This window comes from Trichosurus vulpecula, chromosome 9 (genome assembly GCF_011100635.1).
Source record: "Trichosurus vulpecula isolate mTriVul1 chromosome 9, mTriVul1.pri, whole genome shotgun sequence".
Lineage (NCBI taxonomy): Eukaryota > Metazoa > Chordata > Mammalia > Diprotodontia > Phalangeridae > Trichosurus > Trichosurus vulpecula.
Genome location: NC_050581.1, coordinates 98194493 through 98211722, shown reverse-complemented (window position 1 = coordinate 98211722; position 17230 = coordinate 98194493). Strand labels below are relative to the sequence as shown.

At 37.6% G+C, this 17230-nt stretch overlaps 1 protein-coding gene across 2 annotated transcripts in view; it reads left to right on the top strand.

The window, feature by feature from the left end:
* Positions 1 to 11161, top strand: part of BNC2 (basonuclin 2) — a 345784-nt gene extending 334623 nt beyond the window's left edge. For both annotated transcript variants that reach the window (XM_036738692.1, XM_036738691.1), the window contains one exon: positions 10501 to 11161. In XM_036738692.1, the coding sequence (XP_036594587.1) occupies positions 10501 to 11161 (661 nt within the window). The remainder of the gene's footprint in view (positions 1 to 10500) is intronic.
* The last annotated feature ends 6069 nt before the right edge of the window (positions 11162 to 17230 follow it).

The following is a 17230-nucleotide window of genomic DNA, read 5'->3' as shown; positions in this document are numbered from 1 at the left end:
GTAATTCATGCACAAAGTTTTGTGAAGGGTGTATTTAGTAGGTGCCTGGTGAATTCCATTGATGGAAGAATGTAAATTCTTTGAGGGCAGGAAATATTTTGTCTTTGTATCCTCACCCCTAGCAGAGTGCCTTCTACTTTGTAGACACTTGTAAATGTTTGTTGAATAGAGTTGTACTGTCTATCTTTCGTTTGCTGCCCGTTAATGCTGGGTGGGCTGTTTGAGCTTTGTCAGACCTTTTAAAGACTCTGACATACCTGTCATGGGTCTCTCTTGACACACAGTCCTTCATTTGACTTGTTCCCTTTGAGAGGTCACTTCCTTTAGGCTTTTTAAAATGTGTTCAGGTTCCCACCAGGAAGCAAGTGAGAAGATTACTCATAACACACACACACACACACACACACACACACACACAGAGACACACACACGAATTCCATTGTAATTTAATCTCCACTATTTTACCTCCCATCTACCTCTAGCTTTAAGAGATCGGTTATTGCTGATCTTTTAATTCTTATTTTGCTTCTAAGAAGACGTGCTGGGATTGTTGAGGGGTTTTTCTTCTCTCCTGTTTAAATTTCATTTTGAAAGTTGACCTAACAGGCATTTCTAAAATAAAAAAAAGCAAACATTCTTTTAAAAAAATTAATGTTTTTGCCATAAGACTAAAAAAAAACTTCAAATAAATGGATGTGGCAGAAAATAAAAGGGTCCTGCACTTGCCAAAAATTAGTGTCATAAAAAAAGATTAAGTAACTTTGATACTCAGATGCCAAAATGAGGTAAAAGATAGAAGGGGAGGGAGGGGAGAAGGAAAAGTGGAGGGAGAGGAGAGGAGATACAAGAGAAAGTGGTGCATTTTTTTTGCTAAGATAATTTTGTTCCCATTATTTAGCATAAAAATTATACTTTAAAAGAGCACCGAGATTCCATCCCCCATGGCAATCCGCTTAAATTAAAATGTTGGCTGTAAATTCTGGATAAAAAGCTGTTATGCCTAGTGTTAGTGATCTTAACTCTAATACTTTATGAAGCTTATTACTTCTTTTTATTAACCTTTGGGGGGAGGGGGAGATGTTACCCACTTCCATTTTAGCTCCCTTTCTTCTCTCTAATCTTGAGTCCACCTATAAAAACCTAGGCCCACTGCTTCCAGTTGAGCATAAAAAACGAAACCTTAATTTTGGTACTACTCAAATTTAAAATAGTGTCAGCTATCCAGAAACACGCAAAACAATTTCTTTTCATGTATACACACACACACACATCATGCACATACATACGCACACATTCGTCAGTTGACAACTGACTTCAAGAGACAGAAATCATGCACCCAAGTGGAAGGTCATGGAGCACCTTGATTTAGTGCAGTGATGTGTGAAGTTACCCTCCTTGCATGGCTAAAGAATAGCAAGATTTCATGAGGAAAAGACCTTTTTTGGCCAACAGAACAGCAGCCCCTCCATAGGAAGTGTCTGGGGTCTGATAGCCAGGATAGGGGAGCAGCACTAATTCTGCAGCCTTTTTAGTCTGCTCTGTCACAGAGGGGGCAATGCTGGGTCAGTCAGCTCACTAGTAATTGTGTTTTACAGACTTCTAAAGCAATTGGCTCAGTCAGTCCCAATTCAATAAAAGTGGAGCGCGAGAGAGAGAGAGCACTTTTGTTCTATTTTTTACTTGAAATTATTTCATTCAGCAGTCTGTCTTTTTTATTACCAGGACTTGACATTAGCACTCCAAGCTATATTAGCATCCATTTCAGCAGTTCAGTAATGGTATTAAAAAAACACTTAACTTCAACGGTGAATGGTTGTATGACAGTACCATAAAAATCCACATTAAAAAAAAAACTTATGTATTTGTCCCAGCAAATTATTTTTCACTTGTTTAACCACTTCAAAACTCTGCTCTCATGACTGGTATCCACAAGGGCTTTCTTGCTCACTAAGGCATCCCATGCTAACATTTTGTTGGCTGGGGAAAGATGAAGAAAGGAGGGATGCAAGGAGCAAAGGAAAATACAAAAGGAGAGTCAATAGATAAAGATTCTGTGCATCCTTAAGTTAGATTACCTTCCATTTGTCAGCAGAGGTAGTGTTGGCAAACTCCTAGTACCCAAGGTGAAAATCTTGGATCTTTCTGCAGAGGTGGGATTTGATTTTGAACCCAGCACTCTCCAAACTTGGGATACAAGCCTAACTACTTTGGCACTGCACTGTGCTCATAAATGACTACATTAGGTTCTAAATTTTGATTAAACATTCAGTAATTAATCAATGGTGGACATGAAGCAGTTGGCAAGGTCCAGAGCTGCAAAATGTTTAAGACATAAAACATTACAAAGTAATTAGAATATGCTCCTTCAAGAGAAGGATTGCCTCAATAAAAGGGTAAATGATAGCATCCTGTTTATTGTGGACGTAGGCAGCCAGAGCAATATGATAAACTGCTGGAGATACACATATCAGTAATCATCCACATTATTAGTGTCATTAATCATAATTCCAAAAATATGACAGCAGCAGCCAACTTTTTGACCAATTTTGCCTCTGCCTGTTGGCCATTATAACTTCACTAATAGACTGCAGAGCTCCTGTGCGTGGCAGTTTGCATTGAGAATGGAAGGTTAATTATATTTGAGCTGCTGATTTCTTCTCTCCTTGGAAAAGCCTGAGCACTTTGACAATCCCAGGAGCTCACTGTTGTTAAACCGGTAAAAGTACTTTATTGAAATTTTCTTTGTTGGTCAGGAATGAGTAGATGTTTCAAATGAGATATAAGCGCCAGGCTGGGACAACTGCTAATGCTTCTTGCTCCGAAATGATCCTTGGACAGCAAGCTGAACTCATACTTTCCTTAAGATTTCTTTGCTCTCTCCAGTGGATGAGCTAAAAGTTCAGCAGTAATAACCACTGACAGTATATGAGGGAAATCTCACAAGATTAATAGTACCCTTGGGTTGAGTAGGATTTGGTAGTGGCTTGGTGGTAGTACTTGTGATGTCAAGAAATATTGGGAGATGAGAGCATCCCTTCTGTGGAAAATTCTACATCTTAAAGTGTGCCTATGTGGTACCCCCCCAAAAAATGAATGAAAAGCCAATAACTGAATCTGAATGTTTCAAAAAACCAATTTATTTACTGGTAAATAGATGCAATTTCTTATTGATTGACTGCAATGATTCCTTTTCAACCTGTTGTTTTAATTTGTATAGCTACTGCCATAATTTAGATGGTTAAAACAACAAAGCAAAATTCGTTCATATGTGTTTGATAATTGTTTCATCATGTAATTATAATAGAGAAAATAGTCAAATGATAGTGATTTTTCAGGAAAATACACCCAAGATGTTAATAATTCCATGATCTAATTTACTTAACAAGAGTATGATTTTATATTTTGGGTATTTTAAAAACAGAATTAAAGTGTTCCTCTAAATTTTATGAATTTTACCAAAAAGGTGGTACCCTTTGTCTCACACATTGAATAAAGAAGTTAAATTTTTAGTTCATCATGAGAGGATACATTTCATTAAACTCTTAGAAATGTGAGCATCTTCATTTGAACTCCTTCCAAAAGTCAGAATATGACAGAGAGAGAGAGAGAGAGAGAGAGAGAGAGAGATAGGGAGAGAGAGAGAGAGAGATAGGGAGAGAGAGAGGTGATTGAGGGATTTGGTCTAGTTATCAGGGACAGCTGGCTAAGTTAAAACTACAGCGTGTAACTCTGATGCATTCTGAGTAGTTCTGCAAAGTATGCTACCCAGGCCTCCCAAGTTTCTTTTTTCTCAAACTAGAAAGAGCTTGCCTGAGTGCATTTGCAGTTGCCATTAGAACAGACTTCCATTCACCATGTAACACATCTCTCATTGTAACAGTGCAACAGGTACGTAGCTCTTGAATAATCAGTCCTCCCGAGAAGCCCTGAAGTCTCAAAGATAGCTCAAAAGAAGATAGGTAAAGAATACTGCTCTTGGATATCAATTCTGTACTTAACCTGAGCAGCTAGCACACCAAATCCCACCATCCTTCCTCCCTAAATGCCATCACACCATTAACATTTTTTATGCATTCCCCAGCAATGACAAATTGGTTTCTAACTGTAGCACCAGATTTAGTATGCAAAAGGCACGTTTGCCTCTGCCAACAAACCAATAATTCTCACTAACATCTTCAGAGTTACAACATTTATAAAGTTGCAAAGTGGAGTAAACAAACCATCTGTTTGGCTTTTCCGTATATGTCATGCTTTCTTATTAGCATATTACGATTCATTTAGTAAACAAATTTGGTGATTTCGTTCACGTCAAAGTTAGAGGAAGCTAGAAGATGATTAACATTCCTGGGACAGGCACATTAATACATTGCTTCCTCTGCAAAGTTAAATGGCTTCTCAAGAGAATCACCCCTTGTTGACAAGATGAGACTGTCAATTTTGTTTGCCTGCCACATTAGGGGCCGTAAGGGGATGGCAAGCTCTGAGAGAGAGGAGCAGTGTAGGCAGCATAATTCACTGCGAATTGAGAAAAGAAGTCTAATTCTGATAAATGGTCGACCCCAATACATCCTACCTGTTATTACAACAGACGTGCCGTATCTGTGCTGTAAATTAGTTAAACCCCTAAAGAGTTTGGTGGGAGCTTATCTTCAAGTGAATAATTTGAGTGTAGAGGGAACTGTCTGCGTGACCAGTGTGAATGATTTGTTTCATATTGAAAGGGATTGAAATGACTGAATTCCACATTTTTAATTTGCAAGAATTTACTTGTCCTTTATTTCCTGCATTTAATAAGCATTCCTTCACTTTTTGGCTTTAGTAAGTGTTATATGGCATTTTGCTTTGAATTTTCTTCCTGTGCAGGGTGATGGTTTTCAGGACTCCTGTAGAAGAACCTAAAATAGAAACCTTTTTAACAACTCCTATTTCTTAAAAAACAAAAACCTTCCCATGTCAGAAATGTCATTGATTTCACAGAGCAGCAAACATTCCTCAGACACCACCATTAATATACAGTAATACACAAATTATGTAAAGGCAATATCTAGTGAGTGTTCCAGTAGTCTCAGTAAAATTGTTAAGGTAGATCAGAGGCTTGCTTTCCTCACCCCCATTTCTTTAGGTTTGAATGGCAGTCTTGCACTTCAGTGTAGAAAAACATTGTTAAAGATTGACAGAATACTCCCATAAACCATCCAGCCAGGCCCAAATTATGTATCAATCAATAAACAAATATTTACTGAGCATCTCCTTACATGCAAGGTGCTATGAACACCCAGGTTCATACTACAATTTGACTTGTAGAGGAATAAGAAAAAGAAAAAAAACCACTGTGACCCCAAATGAGAAGAGTGACATTTGAGCCAAATTTCTTGTTAAGGTATGTTTTAATAGTTACTTGTACAAGTCACAAAACTTCTTATTTTTTGATAATCCCTAATTATATAAAGCTTCACTGTTCACATCTATCTTGGAGCCTTCTTCTTGACAATTGTAATCTCAGGTCACTGAATTCAATGGCCTAATATCTCACTTAGCATTATCTAGAAATGTAGGTCTGGAACTAAAAATACATTGTGATTAATGGATTATCCAGTTTCTGATTTCCACAGCCTGACTTTGAAGTTAGCCATGACACTTTTCTTTCATTTTGAATTTCCTCCTTACATCTCAAAACAGAACTCTAAAAGCTCATATTCTTTCTTTAAAATCCAGCTGTTACATTTTTCATTTTCACAGATAACCAGTGCATTAAATAGAATTGGGCACATTGACAAGTTAAAAAGAAAACTGTTGAAGAATCCCAAGTCTGGACTTAGGCACACTGGGCAAATAGCATGTGCATTTAATTGACTGCATTTGCCAAAGTTATATTCATTTTTCTTCTGTTTATACCTAGTGAGAATCTCACTGGAGAATTGAAATAGGGAAGGAAAGTCTGGAGTCCATTTCAGTCCAATCAGATCATTTTCAGTCATCATTATTATCTTTGTCATTCCAAATTTGGAAAGAAGAATAATTATGGTTTTCCATGCACTGAAGGCTTTATCATATTCAGTGCCTTCAGTAAACTACAGAAAAAACTTACAGTCCAGGGTAGGTAAAAGAAACATGAATTAAAGCTACTCAAAAGACCTATTGATCATTCTGATTATAGCCCAAGTTTTAGGGCTAAATTCATACCATAATTATGTATGTGGGACTCCCTTGGACTGAATTCAGGTGTTATTAGGGCCAATTCCTCCTTATTACCTACCTTTCTTAAAGGTTCAGCTTCATGCCTCAGATTTTTAGTTTTTGCTCTTTGATATATCCAGTGCCTGTTGGCAAAAATATATATTCTCTGAAGCTCTGCCACATTACCGTAGATCTGAAGGCACATGACCATTTTTGGAGCCAGATTTTTGGACCACTGTCCTAATGAGTACAACCAAGGCCAAACCTTTTCTCCACCACCCATGCTCTTCACTTCCCCTCAAGGCATCCCACTGTCCTGGGAACTTGCCCACACATTTCTGCACTTCCTACATAACCAATCCATCAACAATCAAGTAGAAACATAGCATTAATAATACTGGCACCCACAATGTTGGGGTCTGGTAAAATATGCATGCATTCCCATTCCCAAGTAGAATGTCCTGGCTCTATCTTGGATAGATACCTTCTCTAGAAATGTATTAGAATACAATGATGTCTATGTCTAGAGGAAACCATATAAGAGCTTTATGTTGGCATCTCCTGTCTTTAACATGATTCCAGTTCTGTCCGTTATCTACATCTGGGACCGAAGATGTCTTTCATGGACTATTTCTTCTACTTACTACATCTGTGATAAATTGATTCTTTGCCTCCTTTTAAGAATATCATTTTTCTCTTACAATCTCTGAACCTTCCTGTTTTTAAAAGCTTTTTCAGAAGGAATCTCCAGTTTTCTTTGTTTTGATACATTTCATAGTCTAAATCTGTATATGAACTTTACAGTCAATGTCTTTCCTTTTTCCCTTTTTTCTCTTCCCTGTTCTGCTGATCCATAGAAACTCATAACATTCCCTAAATTGCCATTAACCCTGGGTCTTTGTGTCTATTTCCAAATACATTATGGTAACTAATTGACTGCCACGGAGTATGACACCTTAGGGTTCCAGTTAAAACCAAGTGCTGTTCTTTGCTCTTTATCAGGAGGGATTCTGACCTGGAGGAAGTGATCAACTCAACTGATGTCATCAGTCTTTTCCATATTCAGTCTGACCACATTTCTAAAAGGATTCTCTCCTCTTCTCCCCATCCCTTTCCCTCCTCTCTGCTTTTTTTCTCCTTCACCTTTTTTTTTTCCTCTCTGCCTTTCACATATCCCCTCCCTTCATTTTTCCTCATCCTTTTCCATACTTCATCAAAGATTTTCCAAACCAACATTGCCAAAGTATATTAGATGACTTCCCACCATGCATTCTTCCTATCCCTACTTGAGTGTTTTTGCATATGGCCTTTAGGAGGATTATTAAACAAAAATGAAATAGATTAAGAAATGAACATAAAAGAATCAATTCTTTTGAACGGTGGTTGCATAATGGAAATCGACTACTATGAATGAACCTGTGTACAAAAGTTATGAACAGCAGAGCTAATGCACTGCCATGAGTTCATCTTTATTATTGCATTACACCTGAATCAATTGATAAAGTAGCTTTTTTTTAAAGCCAGGGATGGCACTTAATTGAATAAAAGTCAATGTAATTATATTAGCAGAAGCCAACGGTACTGCTGACAGCGGAAAAGGGACACTGTTCAACAGAGTGCCAGAGCTGGTCTACACATTTCTGCACATCGTTTGGTTGACAGATATTGAGGGCTGGTACATCACCTAATTAGATTACAGATTTCCACTGCTGTAAGTGGGACCCGAAGAGAAACATCTCTTCCTGTTACAGTATCAACGGAGTTGTCTATTTTCACAAGTCATCTTTGGGAAGACGTGTCCATCTGGGGTATCAGTGTGTCCTTTTCTCAGTGTTAATTTATTCCTGCTTCTTTATTCAATGATTCTTGGTGATATTGCTGTGTGTCTGGCTGCTGTTTTCTTAGTGAACCAAGGAAATGGTAACTGCCGATGTGTGAGAAACAACAGAGAGCTCAACCTGCCTAGTTCTAGATCACAGCAATCACAAAATGTGTGCTTGTGAAATTAAGATAGGGAGGGGTGTTAAGAAAAGAACAGAGTAGAATTTCACGAGTGTCTTTCAGTTAGGATTTTTTTAATCAATAGAGTAATAGTACATAGTATATCTATGTTTGCATTCATACAATGACTCCAGTGGTGTCACACGCACATATCAGGATAAAGACTTTCACAGTAGGCATTTCCTGCACTGGGCTTAGCAGCCCGCACTCACAGTCATCTGCCATCTGACACTAAGCAAGCAAGGAACAACTGTGTCAGAGCAGGGACCACAGGGACGACTTCTGTTTATCATTCATGTATCTGCACACTGCATGCATCTATTTAGAACTCATTTATGGATGATGATGACGATGCTGTGAATTTGGTTTGTCTAATTTGATTTATGATTTTGGATTGTGCACCTGATCTGATAATCACCAAGACAGCAGTATGAGATGATGGCTTATGACAGAAAATGGTTTTATGATCAGAACATGTTAAATCCCTATTTTATTGTTTAAGTTTATTTTTTTTTAAAAAACCAGATGTCTAGAATGTGAATTTGTTTTCTCTCTCTTTCTGTCTCTCTCTCTCCCTTTCTCTCTTTTTCTCTCTCTGTCTTTCATTCTTGCTTTCTTTTGTGATCGATTTAGCAAAAGATTAGAAAGCTGATCTTATTATCACAAGGTAAGCTCAGCCTTCCTAAGTGCAGTGTGGAGAGGTGTGTATAACACTTCTGCCCCTACAAATCAAGAGTGCTATTACTGTCTTGTGTGGAAAGGTGGAAAACTTTTCCATTTTCTTTGTCTATTTGGCACATACCTCTCAACCACCCTTCGTTTCCAAGAAAACCCATCCACTCTTGTAACCAAATTGACGAAGTGACTTCTTTGGGTCTTAAAGTCCTCTTCTAATTTTTTACAGGAGATATCTCAAACTTTTCATTTGCCAATTTTGGTTATTTTAATTGTAACAATCCAGTATATTGTTGAACTTCTCTCATTCCTGAGAAGTAATTATTATTATTAATTCTTCTGGCAACATAGCTTTCATTTTAGATATTTGTTTAACATGTAAGCCTTGTCAGGTGGAGAGAGGTATATGCCCATGGGGACTTTTAAAATAAATGGGAGGGGGGAGACTGAGGCAATGTTTTTCAGATAGATAATAGCATATCAGACTTTGTAAATCATGACATCCCTATGGATGCTCTGGAACGAATCCTATATTTTCTACACAAAACTCCCAGGAAGTTGCACATGAGTTTTGCTTGTCTACAAATATAGGATTTGGTTAAAAATTGAGACTGGCTTTTTTTTGGTGGGGGGTGGGGGAGAGGAGATCATTGTTTACACATTTTTGTCCTGTCCCTAAGATTTTTTTCTCTTTCTTTAGGGGAGGGGGGAATTAATTTTTATTTTTTAAAAAGCAAAAAAAAAAGTCTACTTTCTTCCCTTTTTTTGGTACAGCTGAAAATTTAACTAGTATAAAGCATGTTCTAAGGCAAAAATTAAAGTGCAGGAACTTTTCAAAAGTTACATTTATTTTATCTTTGTAATAAGTTGTGATTCCAAATATATTGAGAAAATAGGCTTTATTCTTAGTATTTTATCTTAAATTGCTAATATATAAGAGGGTTATTGAAACCCTTTGCTTGGTTGATTTAAAACTACCAGGCATCATCCTTTAATAGTCTTCATTAATACTCAGACTTGTACCAAGTAACCTCATAGGTTTGATTCTGTAGCTCACCTACTTCTTTAATGTGATTTTCTCACAATTTCACAGTATTTTTTCTGAATTTCTCTAAACAAAAGGAAAGGAAAACTAAAATACTGACTCCTTAGAGGGCATTTCCCATTTCTTTCTAGAATGCCCTAGTGTCATATTCTAAAAGGCCTATTTTGAGGTCTCTTGCTGCTATATATTCCCACATGCGTGTGTACACGCAAGTACATGCACGTGTGCGCACACACATACACATGCACACACACACACGCACACACACACACACACACTCACATATACAAACCCTAGTCAAACTAACAGATCAGTTACTCAGGAAAAGAATCATGGTTTAGGGTTTGAATCCAATGAGAGGTCTGACTGTCTCACAAAGATAATGTTAGTTTAGAGTTCTCCCATTACCCCTTCCGCCACTTACCCATCCTGAGCCCTGAGGAAATAGCAGAAATGTTTATGATTTTAAGATGGTATCATTGGCAGGGAATGTATTTTATATAATATCTTGATGAAAGCAGAGTCAATTTAAAAATGCCCCCCTCTTTTCTCATCCCTCCCTTCCCCCCCACCTGCCCACCCCTTCCCTCTTATTTTCCTAGACACAGTGCCAACATAAACTTGCACCGAAAACTGTTGACCAAAGAGCTGGATGACATGGGCCTAGACTCATCTCAGCCCTCCCTTAGCAAGGACCTCCGTGATGAATTTTTGGTGAAGATCTATGGTGCACAGCACCAAATGGGGCTTGATGTAAGGGAAGATGCCTCCTCCCCAGCAGGCACTGAAGATTCCCACATGAATGGCTATGGGAGAGGTATGACTGAAGACTACATGGTCCTAGACCTGAGCACCACCTCCAGCATCCAGTCCAGCAGCAGCATCCATTCCTCCAGAGAATCTGATGCAGGGAGTGATGAAGGGATTCTCCTAGATGACATTGATGGGGCGAGTGACAGTGGGGAGTCTGCACACAAAGCTGAAGTCCCTGCCCTCCCTGTAGGCATCGGGGCTGAAGTTCCTGGATCCCTCATGTTCAACAGTGTGTCTGTGAGCAATGGTGGAATAATGTGCAACATTTGCCACAAAATGTATAGCAACAAGGGGACCCTGAGAGTGCACTACAAAACAGTGCATTTGAGAGAAATGCATAAGTGCAAAGTCCCAGGTTGCAATATGATGTTTTCCTCTGTGCGCAGCCGAAATCGGCACAGTCAGAACCCTAATCTCCATAAAAACATTCCCTTCACTTCAGTAGATTAGTTTAAGGATGGACACTTCAAATGCCAGCTCTCACCAGATGGCCTCCATGTTTGAACTGCCATACTCAGTCTATGTGTATGTGTGTGTATATATATATATGTATATACATATGTGTATATACACACATATGCCTGTATGTGTGTACATATATACATATATTTTTTCTTTAAAAAAAACAGAAAAACACTAGGTGCTTTTGGGTTTTGTTCTTTTTCCTTTATATTCTTGGGAAAGGGGTGGGATCTTTAAAATGGGGGTAAAAACAAAATGTCCTTTGAAAAAGAAAACCACACAAAAACTTACAACTAGTCCCAAATTTATTATAAAATTACTTGGCCATCTCCAAAGAGACAGTTTGTTGTACCCATGACTGTTGCCTGCAAAAAAAAAAAAGCCAAAAAACAAAAAAAAAAAGAGAAAAAGAGGAAAAAAAGAAACAAAAAAGGAAACTCTAGTTGTCTTTGTGGACTTTAAGGCTTTGAGAGAACCTTCAACTAAAAGCATGGCAGATTCACCTGTAAATATTTAGCCTTGAGAGGCCAATGATGTAAAACAATTTGTATTGATGGTTGTTTAACTCTTCTGTTTAATTTTTTCAGTTACATTCAGCTGTTATATATGCAGGAAAATAATAGTTTGCTGGCTAGCTCTATCCATTTATGTTATCTTTAATGCACATTTTTAAAAGATACATGCTCTTGTTTTTACTACCTGCTAGATATAGTGGTAACCAGGTGCTGGCATGCTTTACAGCACTGGTCTGATAAAAAAAAATGTCCTGTACTATTACATAAATCCAGTCATGCACTTTTTTTCATACACTACAAGGGGATGTGTAATATCCATGCTTACTTTTTATCCTTAAACTATTGCCATACTCAGTAAGTGTCTTTTTAAAAAAATACACTTAGATAAAAATGGTCTGGTCAGTATAGGGCATGAATGCCAAACAAAAGTATTAGTATTAACACAAAACTGCCAACTTTGCACAAGTTTCCAGAAAAGAAAATACAATTAGTCACTCAACATAACCACAGGCCAATTTGTCGGCCACCAGAAAACCGCTTTTTAAAAAAAATACAACACTTGGTGATTCTTTCAAGTGCCGAATGTTATTAGAATCAACACTGCATCCTTCTTGCTTATATGCTAAATTATATAAAAGGAGAACAGAATTATGTGGTGTGAGACAGCCAAGGCATTTATTCTTTTGAGGAAGGATAATATTTCAGGATACAAAAGCCCAGATGCCTCACTGCAGAACAAAGCTGGGCACAGTAAAAGGGCTGGGTGCTCACTTCCAAAGCGTCAACCCTTGTATTTTTTTTAAAAAACAACAACAAAAAAGCAAGAATCTGTCTTAACTGGCTTATTCTGTTGTTGGGCTATCTGGTTTGCAGTGATCACTTCAGTCCTTGTATGATTAAGGCTTGGTTGATGGATGTAATCAAAGCCAGTTAGTGGATAGCAGAAGCACGTCAAAGCTTTGCAAACATGCGCTGAACCTTATTAATTGAGCAACTTTTCCCTTCTGAAAAGTCAGTCGAGAAGTGAGTAAAATAGGGTCTCTCACTGTGTAATGTTTTGTGTTTCCCCACATGATTCATCAAAGAGGAATGAATGAAAGTCAGACACAGAGCAATCGAGAGTGAGAAAGGAGGGAGGGAGACTATTCTCCAAATCCTTTTTTTGTTTCCGGTGTTTACAAATGTTGCCTGAGCTGGTAAACCACATTGGCAGCCTGAGCTACCACAACATACTGACTAAAGGATGGTATTTACTTAAGTTCTGCCTACAGCCAAAACCATTAGGTTGTATATTGTAGACTGTTTTTATTGTTTGGGTTTGTTTTTTTTTTCCTCAGTAAAAAACAAAAAACAAGGAATATTTCAGCAGACAATACAAAACTAACTTAAAGAGAATGTATTTCTTTTCTGTATTTAATGGCCTAGAACATTTCTCTTATTCATCTGAAATTCAGAAATGCCCTTTGTTTAAAGCTTCAGATTGTTTTCATTTCTCATGTGTTTTGTAATTTTTTTTTCTAACTTTCACATCAGCTTCCTCTTCCGTTAAATTTGCCAAAGGAAACTGTCAATATGTTTCTTTCTTGTTCCTTTAGGTTTCATTGTACCTCACAGTATTTATTGTTTCCAAAAATAAGCATCATTATAATGCTGAGGAGTCAGTATTTGTTTTTGTAAAAATTCCAGAAACAATATGTCCAAGAGCTTTATCCTTTTTATTTTTTTTAACTTTTATTTCTTGTTAATGCTATGGGGTTCCTTCAGATCTTTCTTGATTCTACAGTGAGAAAAGACCAAAAGTATTAAAAATACAGAAGAAACCATATTAAAAGCTACATATCAAAAGCAACAAATGTTTACAGTAAAAAGCTGAGGAATTACTATGATGATTTTAGAGTTTTGCTCTTTTTTTTAATTCCCCAGAATTGCTTGTCTTTGTTGAATAGACAGAGATGTTTTTCTTTGTTTGATGCCCTACCTACGTACAGTATCCCTGCAAAAGATGGCACTAGGATAATGAACGTGCATTCTCTTCCAGTAAAGGGATCCATTCAGCATGGTACGGACTATACTGTTGTCCACCGCCACAGTGACTAGATAAGCCAAAAAAAAAAAAATTTTGAAGATTCAACCAAAATAACAAAAGAACAGTGAAAAACAGTGGCTTTTGAATTTACATATAGTCAAAAATAATTTTGGAGTAGTATTGAAAAATTTCGCCTTTGGGGGGTATTAGAAATCATCTTGTACCAAATCAATCCCTTTTCCATGTTTTTCTTTAACTTTGTGTCAGCCAAGAGGTCGATTGAGTTAAAATCATGACTGTGAGTAACAGGTCACATCAACAACCAAACAAGGCTTAGAACTAAAAGTTTGCCACAAACCATAAACCATGCTATTATATTAATTGGCATGCAGGGATGGAGATAAGTCCTGGACAACTTGGCATTTTTTTTTAGGCATTTTCTCTCTCTGCTAATGCTGCTGGTCTACCTTGGGTCCCCTAAGTTATAGTAAGCTTTGGAACTGAGCAGGTGAAATGGACCAACATTTTTTTAAGTGTAAAGAACTTATTTTTATTTAAGTTTGGGGGGTGGGAGAGTAAGGGTACCAGGCCACATAGGAAACAAAATCCTGAAATCTTCAACTCACCTGAAACTGACACTCACCCATAACTAGGATCTAAGCAGTTATTTGAACAGCTTCGAATATGCACAGCTTAACTAAAACTAGTGTCTCAGCTCTCATTGGGAAGAGGGTAGGGTGTGGAGAAGCCACATTTTAGCCAATGAACCCTTCATCTTTCTCATTTTGTTTACATCAGGTCTTCCTCTCCTTAAACACTTTCACTAGAAGTATCATTTGCTGCATGGAACTTTATGAAGATATAAATTCCCAGTGAAAAGAGGTTCAGCTCTCAGTTGATTAATTTCAGCCAGAATTTGCACCACAATACAAAGTAGTGTGATTTTGTTAATGTGCATGCTCACTAATGTTTAAACTTCCTCTTTTGACCATTTATACACACACACACAAACACACACACCCATATACATAAATGTATATTTTTGTAAATACCTAAAGGGTTTAATCCACATTAGGGAATAACTGCATGCTAAATTTGTTTAAAAGGAAGAACAGGAGAGAACGGAGGAATAAGCAAGAAAGGCTAATTTTGCCAAGAGCTTTGTTTTTTTCTTTTTTAAAACAAAAAAAAGAGGGTGGGCCACAATATTCAAACCTGTGTTCTATTATTAATTTATTCAACCATGCAAAACAACTGGACATATTTCAGTCTTGATCTGGTTACCACATTTCATTCAGCCTGATACATTCTAAAAGTTAACACTGTTGAAGTTTAAATGTTAACACTGCCTAAACCTCATGCAAAGACCTGCCTAACATTTTAAATAAAATCTCTTTCCTCCCCCAGTGGTGCCACTGTGGTAACTAACACTGTACGTGCCATGTGATCCTCTGGTTGCTGATTCTCAGTTCCATTCAGTAAGATGAGGGAGGCTAATAGACCCATTTATTTGGCAATGACCCATTGCTCTGGAAGTGCCAAGGATGGGCTACTGCCAGGGAAACCTTCCTTGCTTTACTCAAGGGAACCATGTACTAGGCTTCCACTAGATAAAATGTGCACTTTCATCTTTCTTTCCTCCACTCAAGATATGTGCCAACCAACTGTGGATGGAGCCATGTGAAACTTAAAAAGGAAAGAAGCCAGCATTGCAGCCAGATGGAGAGGAATGGTCTGTGGTTATGATTTGACCTGAACAGTTCTAACTTGTACTTGGTCTGTTTGCAGTGGTTTCAATGGACTAGCATAGTAAATACAATTGAATTGTAATAAGTCACGGTACATCTGCTGCTATAAAAATACAAATCATGCAGCAGAAACTTACTTTCTTCCACATTATAAATGTACCTCTGCTTTTCTTATGACTTCTGCTAACTTTTTTTCCTCAAAGAAATTCAAGTATGTTTCTCCTCTATTTTACATCACCAGTCTTTTCCTTTAGTGGAATTGAATATTTTTACTTTTCTGCCTCTTTTTATTCATTCTCCTCCCTCCACACTTCCCCATTCTCTCTTTTTATCCATCACTGAGAGAAAAATATATGGTTCTTTTTAAAAATTAAGAAGTAAGTGATAGGTTCTGGGAAAATGTCCAGAGAGCACGGAGTTGCCTTCTAGAGAGAAAGTGAAAGGTAGATTAAAAAAAAAAAAGAATTAACTCTGCTTCTGGAGTAACTAGAAGATACTTGTAACTGAGAAAGGATAGATACTCCTGCTTTTCAGGGAAGAAGTGAGGCCAATGACTAACTGATGTCAAGGTACATTGTTACCCATCGTAATTCCCCATATTTAGGATGGCAACTTCATTGACTGTGAGAGAGAAGATGGTGGAATCATTGACCCCAGAGTGGAGAAAAGTGGTGTCGAGAGGTGAGAGTTTTCTCTAAGGAAACCAGATCCAGTGAAAGAGCTCTGGAGTTCCTTAGATGCTAATAGAAGGGTGTAATGAGTATGCCAAAAGGTAGTCGTTGCTCTCTGAATGGAGGGAATATGGGGAATGAAAGGTTGCAGAGAGTCAGCTAGTGTTCACCAGTCATGGTGGAGGCTAGTAGTAGATGGCTGGAATATGTAGGTGGATTAGATGCTGGTGGCAGCTGGTGTGTCTCTGTTTCTGTTCAAAGCAGCCATGATTATACTATGGGAGTAGATAAAAGTCTCATCAAAATGTAACCCCAAAATCTACTTTTCTAGGGGGTAGGGAGAATTTTTTTTTTAAATTCTCAAATTTTATCCTTTCACCCAAAGCTCCATGGTATGCTGGCCTAAGTCTCTTGTTCATCTGTTAACACAAATCCACATCTACCAAAGGCTCACCTTCCAATCTCATGTGAATTCCTGAAACCTCACCAACATTTGTGTGCTGGACCCCCATCATTTTACAAATTGAACCCTAAAAGATTGCAGTTACCACTCAGTCTTCTTCCTCTGTCTTCCATTCTCCCTTCAAGTTCCCTGGTCCTAGACTTAGCTTTATATTGAACTAAACCGAATAGGACTAATAGAGGAGGGGGAAGAGAGATCCTGGGTAACAACTCTGCCCCAAATTCTTTCCTGTATTTGGCGTGTTGGGTTTTTTTTTAATCCAAATTCATTGCCTACACAGGGTTAAAAAAGGGAAAAAAATATATATACTCCAGTTGGGTCAATGTTACTATTCATTATACAGTATTTTTTAAAAAGAAGCAATATGCTGTATTTGTCATAAAAGTATTTTTTCATTCCTCTGCTCTAAAGTGTGGTGTTGTAAATTCATTTGACCTTTACTGAAAAAAATACTCCCTTTTTTATATAAGGTAGCAAGACAAGGCTCAGTGTGTAACAAATAGTGGACCATTACAAAACAGGGGAGAAAAAACCAAGGGAAGCAGCAAGAAGCTTCAGCTCAATTTCACCTCATATCTTTCTAATAACTTACTTGTCACTTTATTACCTTCCAGTAATGTGAACGCTGCTGACA